The sequence below is a fragment of the Myxine glutinosa genome, chromosome 4 (genome assembly GCF_964187855.1).
Source record: "Myxine glutinosa chromosome 4, kmMyxGlut1.1, whole genome shotgun sequence".
NCBI lineage: Eukaryota > Metazoa > Chordata > Myxini > Myxiniformes > Myxinidae > Myxine > Myxine glutinosa.
The window spans coordinates 64,702,120-64,717,479 of NC_136264.1; the positions used below are offsets into that span (position 1 = coordinate 64,702,120).

At 49.8% G+C, this 15,360-nt stretch overlaps 1 protein-coding gene across 1 annotated transcript in view; it reads right to left on the reverse strand.

Moving 5' to 3' along the window:
- Positions 1-15,360, reverse strand: part of LOC137424714 (endothelin-converting enzyme 1) — a 146,629-nt gene that overhangs the window by 80,384 nt on the left and 50,885 nt on the right. Inside the window, exon 5 of the mRNA XM_078775811.1 lies at positions 14,801-14,926. Coding sequence (XP_078631937.1) covers positions 14,801-14,926 — 126 coding nt within the window. The remainder of the gene's footprint in view (positions 1-14,800; positions 14,927-15,360) is intronic.

The window sequence follows — 15,360 nt, forward strand, 5'->3', positions numbered from 1 at the left end:
CTCGGGAGGTGATTGTGAGTTGTATTGAGCATGGAAGTGTATGGACAGCATATGAGGAACAATTGTGATTGTGCATTGTATGGAATGATTGAAGGAGCCTGGGAGGAAGGAGGGTGCAGGTGGCACCAGGTGAGATTGCACAGGTGTGCAAGTGAACAGGTGTATGGAGCAGTGCATGAGTGAGTAATTGGTGATTGAGTGTTGTGTTAAGCAAATGGTCCTGGAGGAAGGAGGGTGCAGGAAGCACCAAGTGTGATGGCACAGGTGTGCAAGTGAACAGGTGTATGGAGAATGGTTGTATGGAATAAATGGTCTGGAATACCTGGAGTATGGAATGGATGGTGTGGAGGGAGTATAGTGGAAACTGTGGAGTGGAGTGGATGGTGCGAAGGTGTGTATGGGGAGGATGGACCCCATCACGAATACCCGGGGAGGGTAGTTTAAGAGTTAGGTAGAGGGAGTAGGTAAATTGTGGTTGGATATTGGCATCTGTGGTGCGTGGTGGAAGAATGGTGTTTGGATGGGTGCATTAGTGTCATGGAAATGGCTGGGCGTGTGGCCTGTTAGTGTGTGTAGTTAAATGGGCACTCCACCACTGTGAGGATGTCGGCCAGGTGAGGCCGCAGGTGGGCTCTGGGAGCCGTTAGAGTTGTGGATGGGGCCCGAGGATCCGGAGGACGGACCCGGGTAGCCCGGTGCCAGAGGGCACCGAGTGGTGAGAGCACCAGAGGGCCTTCCCCAGGTAGATAGGTTAGGTTAAGGAGCAGGTAAGCTCGGAGGCAACTGCAGTGGTGGAGGTGTGCAGGTGGGTAGACCTGCTGGGAGAGCCACACGACCCAGTCCTGAAATTGTGCAAGGGCACAGGGAGTTGAATCGGGGGAGTGAGACCCCAAATTGATGAAGCACCACAGTTTGGTCAATGGGAATTTGGTTCTTAAAACCACATAGAGTAAAATGGCCAATGGATTGGCAGGGAAAGACCCCGGGTAGTGTAAAGTGTGTTAAAGTCATGTAAGAGGATAGTTAGGATTTAAATCTCCTTGCACCATCTGCATCCACTCACCTGAGGTGACAAAGCTCCACACCATGCCATGGTTTGTTGGTTTTTATTATTTTTGTGCAAATGTTTGGATTGTGGGACGCATCATGACGTGGGTGTGACATTGTGCTGATGTTCCATCTCTTCCTCCTTAAGAGGGATTGATGATGAATTGGTGATGGCAAATTTTGGATTAGTGGGATTGTGACGAATTTGGTACAGGGGAAATATGGGGAGGACGAGACGTAGTGACGAATTTGTAAATGTGTAGGTTTTTGTAAATACGGGGAGGGGCAAGGGGGGGTAGTGTAGGTCACATGTAGGGGGCGTACGGTAGGGACGAGCTTTCTCACTTCGCTCTCCGTACGCACCTCGTTCTGCATTACCTGTTTTGATGTGTACCCTTGTGACCTTACCCCTTACTCACCTGTCTTCTGTTCCCCTGTCTCCCACCCGAGGACTGTGCTCTCTGGGCGCTGAGAGGAGCATGCGGGGAGGTCGCGTCCGTGAGCCCGAACCCCCGCAACCAGCCTGCTTGCATTGATGCACCACTTATGGACCACCGTTCTTCGGCCAAGCACCACTTTATGGACCCCACGTTTTGGGGCCTGGCACCTCTGCTGGGGACTGGCCATGGTGGCCAGGTAATCTCACTTGCGGCCCAGGGTAAAGGTGGCACCTATGCCAAACAGGTGGACCACCCTTAGTTGGCCCCTGTGGCCCTAAATAAGAAGTGGACGCGTTGGTGCCCTTTTATTTCCAAATAGGCCGCAAGTAGAGAAAACGTCAGGAAGAACATCGGCCCAGCAGAGAAGAGGAAGTCCACCACCAGTTGTTTTTTTTGTGTGTTATTATGATGAACTGGTGACTGTTGCACCGAATGGTGCGGTTTTGGTGATTGGTGCTTTGGTATTTATTGGTGCTGGTGCGTCGATGCAATGCATGCTGTCTCCTCCCCTCCCAACAGGAATTTCTTTTTGTTTCCCTGAAAGAAAAATCACAGGTCCTGGGTTGCCTTTTGTAAATAGTCAAAATAATGTCACTGTAAATATTGCTCCCCACCGTTCATGTTTAGTTTGAAAATAATTCCGCAATTCGGTTAGCTGTGGGTGTGAAACTGTTAGGCAGGGTGCAACGCAATTAGCGGGACATATTTATTTGTGTTTTAAAATTGTCGCACTCAGGGTCAGGTTAATTGTAGAGGGTTACTACACCTGCGTGTCACACTAAAGTTGTGACGTACATTTTGAACGACGTGACGTGTTCTTTTCGTAATTAATCTCCCTCGTTTTGTGTTTGATATCAGTCGTGTGGGGACGTCCCGATTTAGTTATTAGTATTACCGGCGCGTGTTTTTTTCACTGTTATTACTTTTCAATAATAAATCCTTATATTATTTTCTGTACATATTTGAACGCAGTTTCCTGGGTGTTTCATTTTAATAGATAAGGCTGTGGAGCTCGTTGCGTCTGGCCTCCCGCGCGTTTAACTTTGTGTTGAGCTTGAATCCGCCATTGAGTTTTCGCCTCGGGAGTGTAAAGTCTCGCAATCGGTCATCCGTGTTACCCTACGGTGTTCACCAAGGGTAGTCACGCGACAAGTGGTGGCAAACCGACTCGTGAAAAAGCTGAATGCCTCAACTCTGTGTTTGCCTCTAAATCTTGTGTCCCAAACCCATCCCTCTCTGTACCCACCATACCCAGTCGTACCCTGCTGCTCCTGGACTCCGTGTCCTTTCCTCCTGACAAGGTGGAAAAGTTTCTGTCAACCCTCGACTCTGATTCTGCAACTGGACCCGACGGCATCAGCCCACGGGTCCTAAAATCCTGCTCTGCTGCTCTATCTCACCCTCTCTCTGTTCTCTTCACCCTCTCTTTTGCTCAAGGTCAACTGCCATCTGCTTGGAAATCAGCCAACATCACCGCTTTGCACAAAAAAGGTGCAAAAACAGATCCTAGCAACTACAGACCAATCAGCCTTCTCCCAATTATCAGCAAAGTCATGGAATCCATCATTGCTTCTGATATGAAATCTTTCCTCTTCTCCAATGGCTTGATCTCTGATCATCAATTTGGTTTCAGACCAGGTCACTCTACTCTGGACATGCTGCTTCTGCTGTCTCAACAATGGATGGAGGTCCTCAATGCCAAACAGGAAATTAGAGCTGTCTCCCTCGACATATCACGTGCCTTCGACACGGTCTGGCACCCCGCTCTGCTCACCAAACTCTCCTCCTTTGGTATCCATGGAAATCTCCACGCATGGCTGGCGGACTTCCTCTCTCGTCGTCGTCAACGTGTGGCCCTGAATGGGTTTCTCTCATCTCCTCTTCCTGTTCAGGCTGGAGTTCCCCAAGGCAGTGTTCTGGGCCCCGTGCTTTTTCTGGTCTTCATCAATGATCTCTCTGACTCTCTCGAAAATCCTCTCTATCTCTTTGCTGATGACTCCACTCTCTGCCGCTCCATTCCTCTTCCCTCAGATCGGCAGTCTGCTGCCTCCTCACTCTCTGAAGACCTGGACAAAATCACAGACTGGTCAAACAAGTGGAACATGTCTTTCAATCCTGACAAATCTCACACTCTTACTATGTCTCTCCGAAAAGATCGACTGGACAACCCTCCCATCTACTTTCTCAACAATCCTCTCCAAGAAGTTCTGTCGCTCAAGATTTTGGGTCTCACTATCTGCCATGATCTTTCTTGGGAAAACCACATTTCCAAGCTGGCCTCCAAAGCCAGTCGCCGACTGGGCATCCTCCGTCGTGCGAAGTCCTTCCTCGGCACACCTGAGCTCCTCACCACATACAAGGCTTTCATCCGCAGCTCAATGGAATACTGTTCTCCCCTATGGGCCGGTGCTCCTGCCTCACACCTAGCTCGGCTTCACGCTGTTGAAACCAAAGCTTTCAGAATTATTGGAATCTCCCGCGATGAAGCTATCTCTGAGGGCCTTTCACTCACTCACCGCAGGCAGGTAGGTGGTCTTTCTGTCTTCTACCGACTCCTCTCCGGCCTTGCACCCCCAGCTCTCTCTGTGCTCTGTCCCCCAAATATTCCTACAGGTCGCACAAGATCTGCCAGCAACCCTCTGATGGTTAAACTGCCGAAATCTCGGCTCTCCGCTCACCTTCACTCTTTCATTCCTCTTTTCTCCCGCCTCTGGAACAAACTCCCTCACTCCCTTCAATCCCACTCCTCCCTCCAGGTCTTTAAAACAGCTGTTCACCACCATCTCTTATCTTCCCCCATCCAAAACCTTGATCTTTTCTACCCCCGCTAATTCACCCCAGATCCACCTTGTTTGAAATTCCAACTTCTTTCCTGGAAGTCCTGGCAGTGTCCATATGTTTTATACCTCTCCCACTGCCCCCTTCCCACGCCCCCCCCCCCAAAGCCCTCGCCCTCTCTCAGATCTCTCGATGTCTCCATGTCTCTCGGTCCCTGCTCTCAAATGTTGTGTTTGTGTCCTTCCCCCTCTCTCCCCATCTTGTCTACCGCTCCCTATGTTATGTTTTATGTGTCGGTTTGTCTTTCTGTGTGTTCATGTGATTAATGTTCGCTCTTTCACGAGCCTCGATATTGTATACAAAAAAAAAAAAAAAAAAAAAAAAAAAAAAAAGTTAAAGTTTGCGGGCCGAGACGTCCCGTGAGGAAGAAGGGTGCAGTGTTGAGGATTTGAGAATCCTGTGTGTAATTTGTTGTAAAATTAACCCTTTTGTGTGCTGTAAATATTCCTTGTAAATACCTCCAATTGTAAAGGTCAAAGGTCATCCTTAGTTAAGCCGTCGCACACACGTAGCCAATCATAAGTTTCCCTCAGTAGTTATGTCCTTAGTAAATGTCAGTATAAGGCTCTGTGGTCTACTAATTCATTGCGTTGCATCAATTAAATAAGATAGATCCCCTTTCAATTGCCAGCTTTCATTGCCAACTGCATTGGGCGGTTTTCTGCATTTGCCGCCATTGCCACGTGCTGTACCTCGGAGAAGAAAGGCGTGTCTCCACCTCACCATCAGAGGGTGGAGCGAGGAGAGCCCTTGCCGACCAACCAAGCACGAGGGGTTTGGCTTGAGAGGGCGGAGAGAGAACGATCGGGGAGGTTCGCGAAGGTTCGAGGGTGTGGCCTATATAACCCGTCACGCAACGCCCCCACGAGAGATGAGAGGGATGCGTCAGATGCGGCAGAGACGGGAGCTTGAACCATCGCAACTTGAACCACAGCAGCTTGAACCACAGCAGCTTGAACCATCGCAGCTTGAACCACAGCAGCTTGAACCACAGCAGCTTGAACCATCGCAGCTTGAACGACCGCAGCTTTGAGCCCTAACGGCGGCTGCTCACCTCGAGCACACACGAACCGGACCCGCATCCTTCTCGCCCTGAGATCCCACCTCATCTGTCCAGCCATCCACCTCCTGCCAGTCGTTCTTGGCTCATCCCCCGTGTAAGTCTGATTGTCGTCCGTCTTTTATGTTGTCCTGGGGTCTAAGTAAGATTGTATAGAATAAGCTAGTATTTGCACTGTGTCTTCCTCTTCTTCTTCTTCCAGTTACTTTCGTTATCTTTCCTTCTCCTTGGTTCTTTTTGATTGTGTACAATAATAATAATTAGTAATAAATCCCTGTTCTTCCTACCTTGTCTTCTTCTTCACATTCGGTCGTTTTAGAGGTTTCCAAATTGAGTGTACGTGGCGCGATTCGGCCAATGCATATGAATCGGGTTTAGCCCCTTTGATAAACGGCTCACGCCGCAGTTCGCTTCGCTCGGCGCAACCAATCCATTACGCTGCGGCCGTGAGCGGGGGTGTTTCCTTGCGTACCGGGAGGCGCTGGTATTTAGGTCATAGGACGGTTGGGCCTAATACCCTACCCAGCGCTGACCGGGCATGACGTCATTACCCCAGGACCACGTCGGTCAGTCATAGACGAGGGGGTTAATCCCCCCTCGATAAGGGGGAAAGAGGCCGACGTTGGGTTCCGTAACAATATATATACGTATATAAATATAATTTCAGTTCTCCAGCTTTCAATGAGCGCACGTAATGACGTCACCACCACGCACGTACGCTCTGCCTGTCAAGCTCTCAGGAGAACCATCCGACAGAGCATAATTTTGATCTCATTTGATCAATTGAATACTTATGTCATAATGGAAAATTATATTTGGATGGTTCGCTCCTGGCTGCATCCAGGCAATTCCATATAATGAGTGGATACCAGAGATAATGTGCCGTGTGGCAAACGGTACTTATCGCTCCCATTAAGGTACAGTATAGCAGGATTGGATACCTTAATGGCGGTTCACCACTGATGGTATGACATTTCATAATAACTGATATATATATTGTTGCGAATATGGAATTTGGCCTCCATATCCGCTTGTAAATATTCCCCTATTTCCCCAATACTCCCCAACTATCCCCAATCCCCCATTCCTTAGTCCCATTGTCTGTAAACAACACTCTGTAGAACCGACCTTCCCCTTTTTCCCCCATTAAATGTCGTGCCCAGGTCCACCGCATCTCACGTAGACAACTTTCGGACATCTTGCTAGTTATTCTTAGTCTATGTCAGTTAAGGACTCGTTTCCATTAATTCTGACTCTTCGTTGCACCAGAATGTGATTATATGGCACCAGTAGTGAGTTTAGGACCTCCCCATACCTCCTCCCATTTTCCCCATGAAACAACAACTACAACAACAGAGGGGCACGGCGCTGCGCGGGGGAGTGTGCGTCCTCACACCGGCTCGGTTAGCCGCCACCATGCGCTCCGACGGGGTTACCACGAAGGGGCTCCTTGTCAGCCCCTCGTCAAGGGCGGAGCCGGTAACCCCCCCCCGCACGCACCCAATGAGAAGCGACGTGCCGATTCCAGCTGGGGCGGAGCTAACGAGCCGAGGGCGTGTCACTCCCCGCCGGATATACGCGCCACGTACCGGACGTGACGTGAGATGCGCCCCCAGCTTGGAGAAAGAACGTCGCCTTCCGAGCGCTGTGACCTCCCTGCATCTCTGGACCGGACCGAGTCGATTCTGCCTTGAGCCAAGAGTGCACCTTGAGCCATCGACTGCCTGCCTTTCCTTGCCATCAATCCCCGTGTGAGTCAGCCTTTTGTCCCGTTTATCTGTCGTCTGTTGGGAATAAGATAAGTGTGTCTAAGTGCCTGTCTTTCTATGATGTCCCTCTTGTAGTTGTAATCTAACCTTCCGAACGAATATAACCTCCTCCGGAGGTCTTGAGAACCGTATCCCTGGTGTCGTGTCCTTTTAATCCCAGCCGTGTGTCCTTTTCCTTCATTGACCTAGCGTAGCGCGACTCGGCAACGTTCGAGTATAATCGGGTAACTTGTGCAGACGTGGTCATACCAAACCGCTCGGTAAACTAACATCCACCACCGCGTCTGTAACAATTGGTGTCGAGGAGTGGAATTCGAACCCGGGACTAAATTTATTAGGCCCAAATTTGTAGTAGAATCGATTCGGAGCGCGTTTCCCGCGCGTTATTAGGCCCAAATTTGTAGTAGAATCGATTCGGAGCGCGTTTCCCGCGCGTTATTAGGCCCAAATTTGTAGTAGAATCGATTCGGAGCGCGTTTCCCGCGCGGTAGTAGGCCCAAATTTGTAGTAGAATCGATTCGGAGCGCGTTTCCCGCGCGTTGTTAGGCCCAAACTTTGGGAGGTAGAATCGATCCGGAGCGCGTTTACTGCGCTCGACGAAATTATAACGGCGAAATTTGATTTTGTTATACGGAAATAAAAACCCGAATTTTGAAAGTCGCGCTATGGCAGACCAAGTCGGCTGGGGTCCGGTAGGGGAGAGTGAGGCAGGGTCGGTCCAGGACCAAATTGAGGGACATGAGGGACAGGAGGAGAGCGAAGCAGTGAGGGCGGCAGGGTCGCAAAATAGCGTTGTCGTGCACGTGGGTGTAGCGGCACCAAATTTAGCCGCGGCCGTGGTCGCGGTAGCCGAACCCGAGATGCCAATGAATTGGAACCTGTTTATGAAACAGATGATGGCCTTTATGGTAAAAACAGACGATAATTTCAAAGGGATGGAAAACAGGATGGGAAACCAAATGGGGGTAATGGGAAACCAAATGGGGGTAATGAGGGACGAAGCGAGGGGTACTGGTGAGAAGGTAGACAAAAATTTTGAGGGGTTAGACAATGGGATAAAAGAGGTGAGAAATGGGTTAATGGGGGTAGAAAACAGAATGGCCGCTCAAGAGAATCAAATGGAAGGGATGCAAAAGGGGTTAGAGGGGGTAGAAAATAGAATGGCTGCCCAGGAGAATCAGATAGAGGGAGTGAAAAATGGGTTAGAGGGGTTAGAAAACAGGATGGAAGGCAAATTGAGGGACATGAGGGACCAAGCGGAAAGGGAAGTTAACCAAATGGGGCAGCAGATAGAGGGGGTCAGAATGGGGGTAGAAACCAAACTGGATGCTCACAGGGAGGAAATGGAGCAGATGAGGGTGGCATCTGGGCAGGAGATGCAAGTGATGGGAGAGGAGATCAGAAGAGGAGTGAGTGAGGAGGTCGGAGGAGTGCGCGAGGAGGTGAGGCACTGTAAGGAGCACATGGAGAAGGAGGTGAGAAAGGGGACTGTAAAATTGCAAGGGGGCATAGAGGTCCTGACGCAGGAGGTGGAACAGCTGACGGAGGGACAAAAAGAAGTAACGGAGCAGGTTCAAAGGAACACTGCGGTATTAGGAGGGTTGAAAGCGACACAGAAAGAACTAAAAGATGACTTGATAGCGACGAAGAGGGAATGTCAGATGGTACGTGAGGGACTGACAACGAGGTTGGACGAGGTGATAGAGGTAATGGAGACGAAGGACCGGCAGGTGAGGACGCACATGGAAACGGTCAAGGTAGCCTTAGAGGATGAGCTTGAGGAGACGTACCGGGACATAAAAGAGGTGAAGCAGAAATTAGAAGAAGTGGAAGAGGGGGTGAGCGAAATTAAGAAGAGACGGAGAGGGGATAAGAAAGAGATAAAAGAGGAGATAAAAGAATTGGTCCAAAGTCTGTGTTTGGATCGTGATGATGTGCTCATTAACCGGATGAGGGATTCGCAGGTGATGGAGGAGAAGCGAAGAGGAAGAGGACCCGGTGTAAGTGGTGACCAATATGGTCGTGCGTATGATGCGCCAGGGGATTTAAGGAGCTTGGGGGTCGAGATAGACCCGGGTGTTCGTGAGAGGCCGTTGGTGAAGTGTGCGACAGGTCTGGTGTGCGAAAGAGGAGGTGTGCGAGAAAGTCCGACTCTGGGGTGTGTGAGGAAAAAGTGCGTGCCAAGGAGTGAGGGTGCTGGCGAGAGTGAGTCGGTCGTAGCGCGTGTGCGAGGGAGCACATGGAAGCGCGGTGTGGTAAGTGTTACCGAGGGTGTGACGGGAGAGTGTGCGCAGGAGTGTGTGCGAGAAAGGTGTGTGACGGACAGGTGCATGAGGAAAGAGTGCGCTGTCAAGAGTAAGGGTGAGAGTAGTGAGAGTGACAAGGAGAGTGAGTTGGTTGTGACAGGTGAGCGAGGATGTACACCTGGGATGGAAGGATGCACACCTGGAATGGTAGAGCGTGAGTGGGAATGCACGCTGGAGTTGGTGGTGAGGCACGTGGTTGGGTGTGCGAATGAGAGCACACCTGTGATTGTCACAGAGGAGGTGACCGAGGAGGGGGCGCGAAGAGGTGTGTTGGTGAGGTGTGCGACCAACGAATGTGTGCCAAAGTGTTCGGTGGTCAGGTGTGTGACCAAGGCTGTGAGTGGAATGGGTGTACCTGGGTGTGTAAGGAAAGGTAGCATGGGAACGGCTGGATGTGTGAGCAAGGAACGGGCTGCGGGGTGTAAGCGTCCAGGTGAAGCATCGACGTTAGACGGGTTAGAGGTTAGAGCGACTTTTAGCCGAAGCGGGCCCTCGGTGCGTGCTGGGCCTCGCTTTGAACGGCCGCGTCCGTGCTCCACTAGGCGGAGCGGGCAGCCCGATAGAAAGGGTCGTCATGGCGACCACCTTTTGTTGAGGCAGTCCGGCAGGTCGAGATCGGGACATTGGATGGCTCCGTGCCGAGATGGTGCGTGGGATCTCGGCCCGGGTAAACCTCCTTCCCTGCACCGAATGCGGGACGTATCCAGCCGCTGGCGCAGAACAACCCGCATTCATGGCTTGGCTTTACGAAGCCGGGCTTTGGACAGGAATTGGCGCACCGAGAGGCATTAGTGAGTAGACTGGGTGATGAGGTTAGTGTTTTGGCCCCGAAATTAGAGAAAAACAAAATTTGATGATTGGCAAGGGATTGGCAGTAGTGATTGGCAGATGATGGGTAGTGATTGGCAAATTTTTGATTTGTCGAAATTTGATGTGCAAAATTGGTAGTGAGCGATGGGCCCGGTGGGTAAGGCTGGCATCCCTGCCACCCTTCCCATGGTGGGGGCAAAGGAGCTATAGATTATGGGGTGTATGGCAGTGAAAACTAGCCCGGGTGGGTTAGGTTATATTGATAGGGCCCTAGAAGATGACATTAGGTGACGTTAAGATTAGTTAGTGACTGATACCTGTAGTGGGGACGCAGGTAGATTAGTATGGATGATAATGACGAGGGAGCGCAATAGTTTAAAGGGACGACTGGGAAGCGCAAGTTTCAGAGGGGAGTAGTTAGCTGAGATGATGCCGTGTGGTTGAGAATTGAACAGGTGTGATTGCACAGGTGTGCAACTGGACAGGTGTGATTGCACAGGTGTGCAACTGGACAGGTGTGTGGAGCAGTGCGTGAGTAATGAGTGTTGTGGATCAGCGCGAATGCGCTTGGGGAGAGAAGGGTGCAGGTGGCACCAGGTGTGAGAGCACAGGTGTGCAAGTACAGGTGTGTGGAGAGAGTTGGAGTAAGTGGTACGGAGTGGTGTGCATGGTGCGAAGGTGTGGATGGGGGAAGAGTGGACCCCTATCACGGATACCCGGGGCGGGTAGTGTAAGTGTTAGGTAGAGGGTACAGGTAAATTGTGGTTGGATATTGGCATTTGTGGTGCGGTTGCAGAATGGTGTTGTGGATGGGTGCATTAGTGTTGTGGAAATGGCTGGGCGTGTAGCCTGTTAGTGTGTGTAGTTGGTTGGGCACTCCACCACTGTGAGGATGTCGGCCAGGTGAGGCCGCAGGTGGGCTCTGGGAGCCGGTAGTTGTGAGTGGGTGCCTGAGGATCCCGGGTGTGGATCGGGCAGCCCAGTGCCAGAGAGGGCACCGAGTGGGGAGAGCGCCAGAGGGCCTTCCCCAGGTAGTTAGGTTAGGGTAAGGAGCAGGTAAGCTCGGAGGCAACTGCAGTGGTGGAGGTGTGCAGGTGGGTAGACCCGCTGGGAGAGGTACACACCGCGGCCCAGAAATTGTGCGAGGGCACCGGGAGATGAATCGGGGGAGTGAGACCCCAAATTGAAAAGCACCACAGTTTGGCCAATGGGAATTGGTTTTTAGAACCCATAGTGTAAGAGGGCCAATGGTTTGGCCGGAGAAAGACCCCGGGTAGTGTAAAGTTGTTAAAGTCATTTAGGAGATAGTTAGGATTGATGAACCTGTCGCACCATACGCAGCCACTTACCTGTGGTGATGATGATGACTCCACACCTGTGTTTTCTTTGTTTTGTGTTGCAGGAAGTAAGGACTGCTGTTGGATTTGTGAGACGCATCACGACGTGGATGAGACATTGGGGTGATTCCATCTCTCCCTCCCTAGGAGGGACTGATGATGAATTGGTGATAGCAAATTATGATGTTGAGTTGGAGATGGCAAATTTTGATGAGAGTTGAAAATGGCAAATTTGATTGGTTAGGAGGGAGAGAAGACGAATTTGGTTTATGGGAGGAACGGGGAAGACAGTAGGGATGTTTGTTGATTGGTAAAATAGATGTTTATGGGTAGTGTTGTGTTTTGTGGATACAGTAAGGGGTAAGGGAGGGGCCATGTAGGTTACCTGGTGGGGGGGGGGGGGCGTACGATAGGAACGTACCTGTCTCACCTGGTTCCCATGTGCCCCCAGTGTGCATTACCTTGCATTGCGTGCACTTTTGCGCCCTTACCACCTTACTCACTTGTCTGCTTCTTTTGTCTCCCACCTCCGAGGATCTGGCTTTGGGGTAGAGAGAGAGGAGAGAGAGGTGCTGGCTTCGCAGTTGTGGGCCTGCACTTTCGCTGTTTGCTGCCTGGATCGATACACCATATGGACCGCAATGTTTGTGGCCACCCACAATGGACCGCAGCTCTTTTGCGGCCAAGCACCACCCGTGGATGGACCTATGGGTCAACGTGGCACCTATGCCATACAGGTGAACCACTAACAGTTGGCCCCCTGACGGCCACAATAGAGAAATGGACGCGGTTGGCGCCTTTCTTCATTTTTGAAAGAAGTAAGAAGGCCAAGTGCACCACACGAAGGCAAGACCAGCGGCAGAACATCGGCCGGCTGCGACACCACACAATGATTTATAGACACTTTATTGGTGCACCGGATGGTGCTGACTGTGTTATGGGGTGGTGCTTTTCGTGCTGGGAAAGGGTGCTCTGCACGTTATTAAAGGCCGTAGGCCACAGAGCACTCGTGGGTTGGTGTATCGATGCTGGCATGCGTGCTCTCTCTATGCATAACATCTGCATGTGTTCCTCCAGAAACAGGTCCTGGATCGTAGTGTAAATAGCAGCGTAGTCTTGTAAATAATGCTCCCTACCGGCTGTATGTTTAGTTTGCGAATTCTTTCCGCAATTCGGTTATCCTGTGGGTGTGTTTCTGTGAGGAGAAGGGTGCAACGTCGCAGGGGGACATATTTACTCATTTGTGAATATCTGTAAAACTGTCGCACTCAGGGTAGAGTTAATAGTAGAGGGAACTACATCTGAGTGCCACACTAAAATAGGTAAAAATTTATCGGGTCGGGACGCCCCGAGGGTAGAGAAGGGTGCAATGTTGCGAATATGGAATTTGGCCTCCATATCCGCTTGTAAATATTCCCCTATTTCCCCAATACTCCCCAACTATCCCCAATCCCCCATTCCCTAGTCCCATTGTCTGTAAACAACACTCTGTAGAACCGACCTTCCCCTTTTTCCCCCATTAAATGTCGTGCCCAGGTCCACCGCATCTCACGTAGACAACTTTCGGACATCTTGCTAGTTATTCTTAGTCTATGTCAGTTAAGGACTCGTTTCCATTAATTCTGACTCTTCGTTGCACCAGAATGTGATTATATGGCACCAGTAGTGAGTTTAGGACCTCCCCATACCTCCTCCCATTTTCCCCATGAAACAACAACTACAACAACAGAGGGGCACGGCGCTGCGTGGGGGAGTGTGCGTCCTCACACCGGCTCGGTTAGCCGCCACCATGCGCTCCGACGGGGTTACCACGAAGGGGCTCCTTGTCAGCCCCTCGTCAAGGACGGAGCCGGTAACCCCCCCCGCACGCACCCAATGAGAAGCGACGTGCCGATTCCAGCTGGGGCGGAGCTAACGAGCCGAGGGCGTGTCACTCCCCGCCGGATATACGCGCCACGTACCGGACGTGACGTGAGATGCGCCCCCAGCTTGGAGAAAGAACGTCGCCTTCCGAGCGCTGTGACCTCCCTGCATCTCTGGACCGGACCGAGTCGATTCTGCCTTGAGCCAAGAGTGCACCTTGAGCCATCGACTGCCTGCCTTTCCTTGCCATCAATCCCCGTGTGAGTCAGCCTTTTGTCCCGTTTATCTGTCGTCTGTTGGGAATAAGATAAGTGTGTCTAAGTGCCTGTCTTTCTATGATGTCCCTCTTGTAGTTGTAATCTAACCTTCCGAACGAATATAACCTCCTCCGGAGGTCTTGAGAACCGTATCCCTGGTGTCGTGTCCTTTTAATCCCAGCCGTGTGTCCTTTTCCTTCATTGACCTAGCGTAGCGCGACTCGGCAACGTTCGAGTATAATCGGGTAACTTGTGCAGACGTGGTCATACCAAACCGCTCGGTAAACTAACATCCACCACCGCGTCTGTAACAATATATATATATATATATATATATATATATATATATATATATATATATATATATATATATGTTTATATATATATATATATATACATATTCTTTTATATTGGAGGCTCCAGGCACGGACTATAAAGCCCTCATCGAGGCAAGGCCTTAAATAAAAGAGAATAAAAGTCTATGATGAAAAGTATATGGTGGTTGTTTGCGAGAAAGAGAGGTTGAAGCTAGCCCGATGGCTATAGTTTGAGTGAGCCATAAAGTAAGACCAGCAATCCTGACATGGAGAGTGTAAGATGATTCCGAACACCACTTTAACGCTCCTAAGTCAGGACGATAGTACTACACTGGGCGGTTGCTGTCTACAACCTACTACCACAGAATAGTATTTCCATTTCCTAAATAGTGGTGTACCAAAGCACTGAGTGGTATACAAGTTTAAAATGAATTGGCCTGCTTGGTGTTCTTATCTGAGTACTTACCTCATTATTCTGGAATCACATATATTCAAATCCCATATAGTGTGTCAATTTGTCCATCGTCTGCTCACGTCCTCATAGCTCAAGCAAAAAGTTTACTGATATTTCCTTACATTCTTGTTCAACATGAACAAGTCCATCTGTGAGCCTTAGATCAGTGTTAAATACAATAAATACTGTAGTGTAAAGCCACTAGTGAACAACAATAATGCACAGCACAGTATTCCACATCAGTATTCCACAATATCTATATTCCACAGCATCAGGAGCATTGATAGATGCCAATGGCTCACCTTGATGATCTGCTTGCTCTTATTTTCATATGCACCAATGGAGAAAAGTGATTGGCCAAGGAATTGCTTGGTTAGCATTGACATCACCCGAGTGAGATTGAAAGAGACAGAGTCGTTTAGTCCAAGCTGGGTGAAAAAAGGAGAAATAAAACACAAATTTGAGATTTATTAAATGATTCCACCTGATTATTTTCCCCAGGTTAATAACAACAGAAGGCATGTATTCTATTTTGTCCCCCAATCTTAGCTTTTTCAAAAGGGTACTTGAGATACTTAGAACTTCAATTATTAACACTCAATATTGCAAATTCCCAAATAACAAAATCATTAAAGAGTACTTGAAAAGTTTCGATGCATTTGCAGCCGCTACAATCATAAAGTGCATAAAGGTGATAAGAGATTTAAATCAAGAGATGAGATGAGAGACAAAAGATGCAAAAAGGTGTAAGTGTGGGAGCTATGCTCGCACGATAAAACCGGACAAAATGGACGACGCCAGGAATGAAGTTTCACTGAGATATTTATTTCCAGCTCACTCGAAAGAACTCAAAAGCACTGAA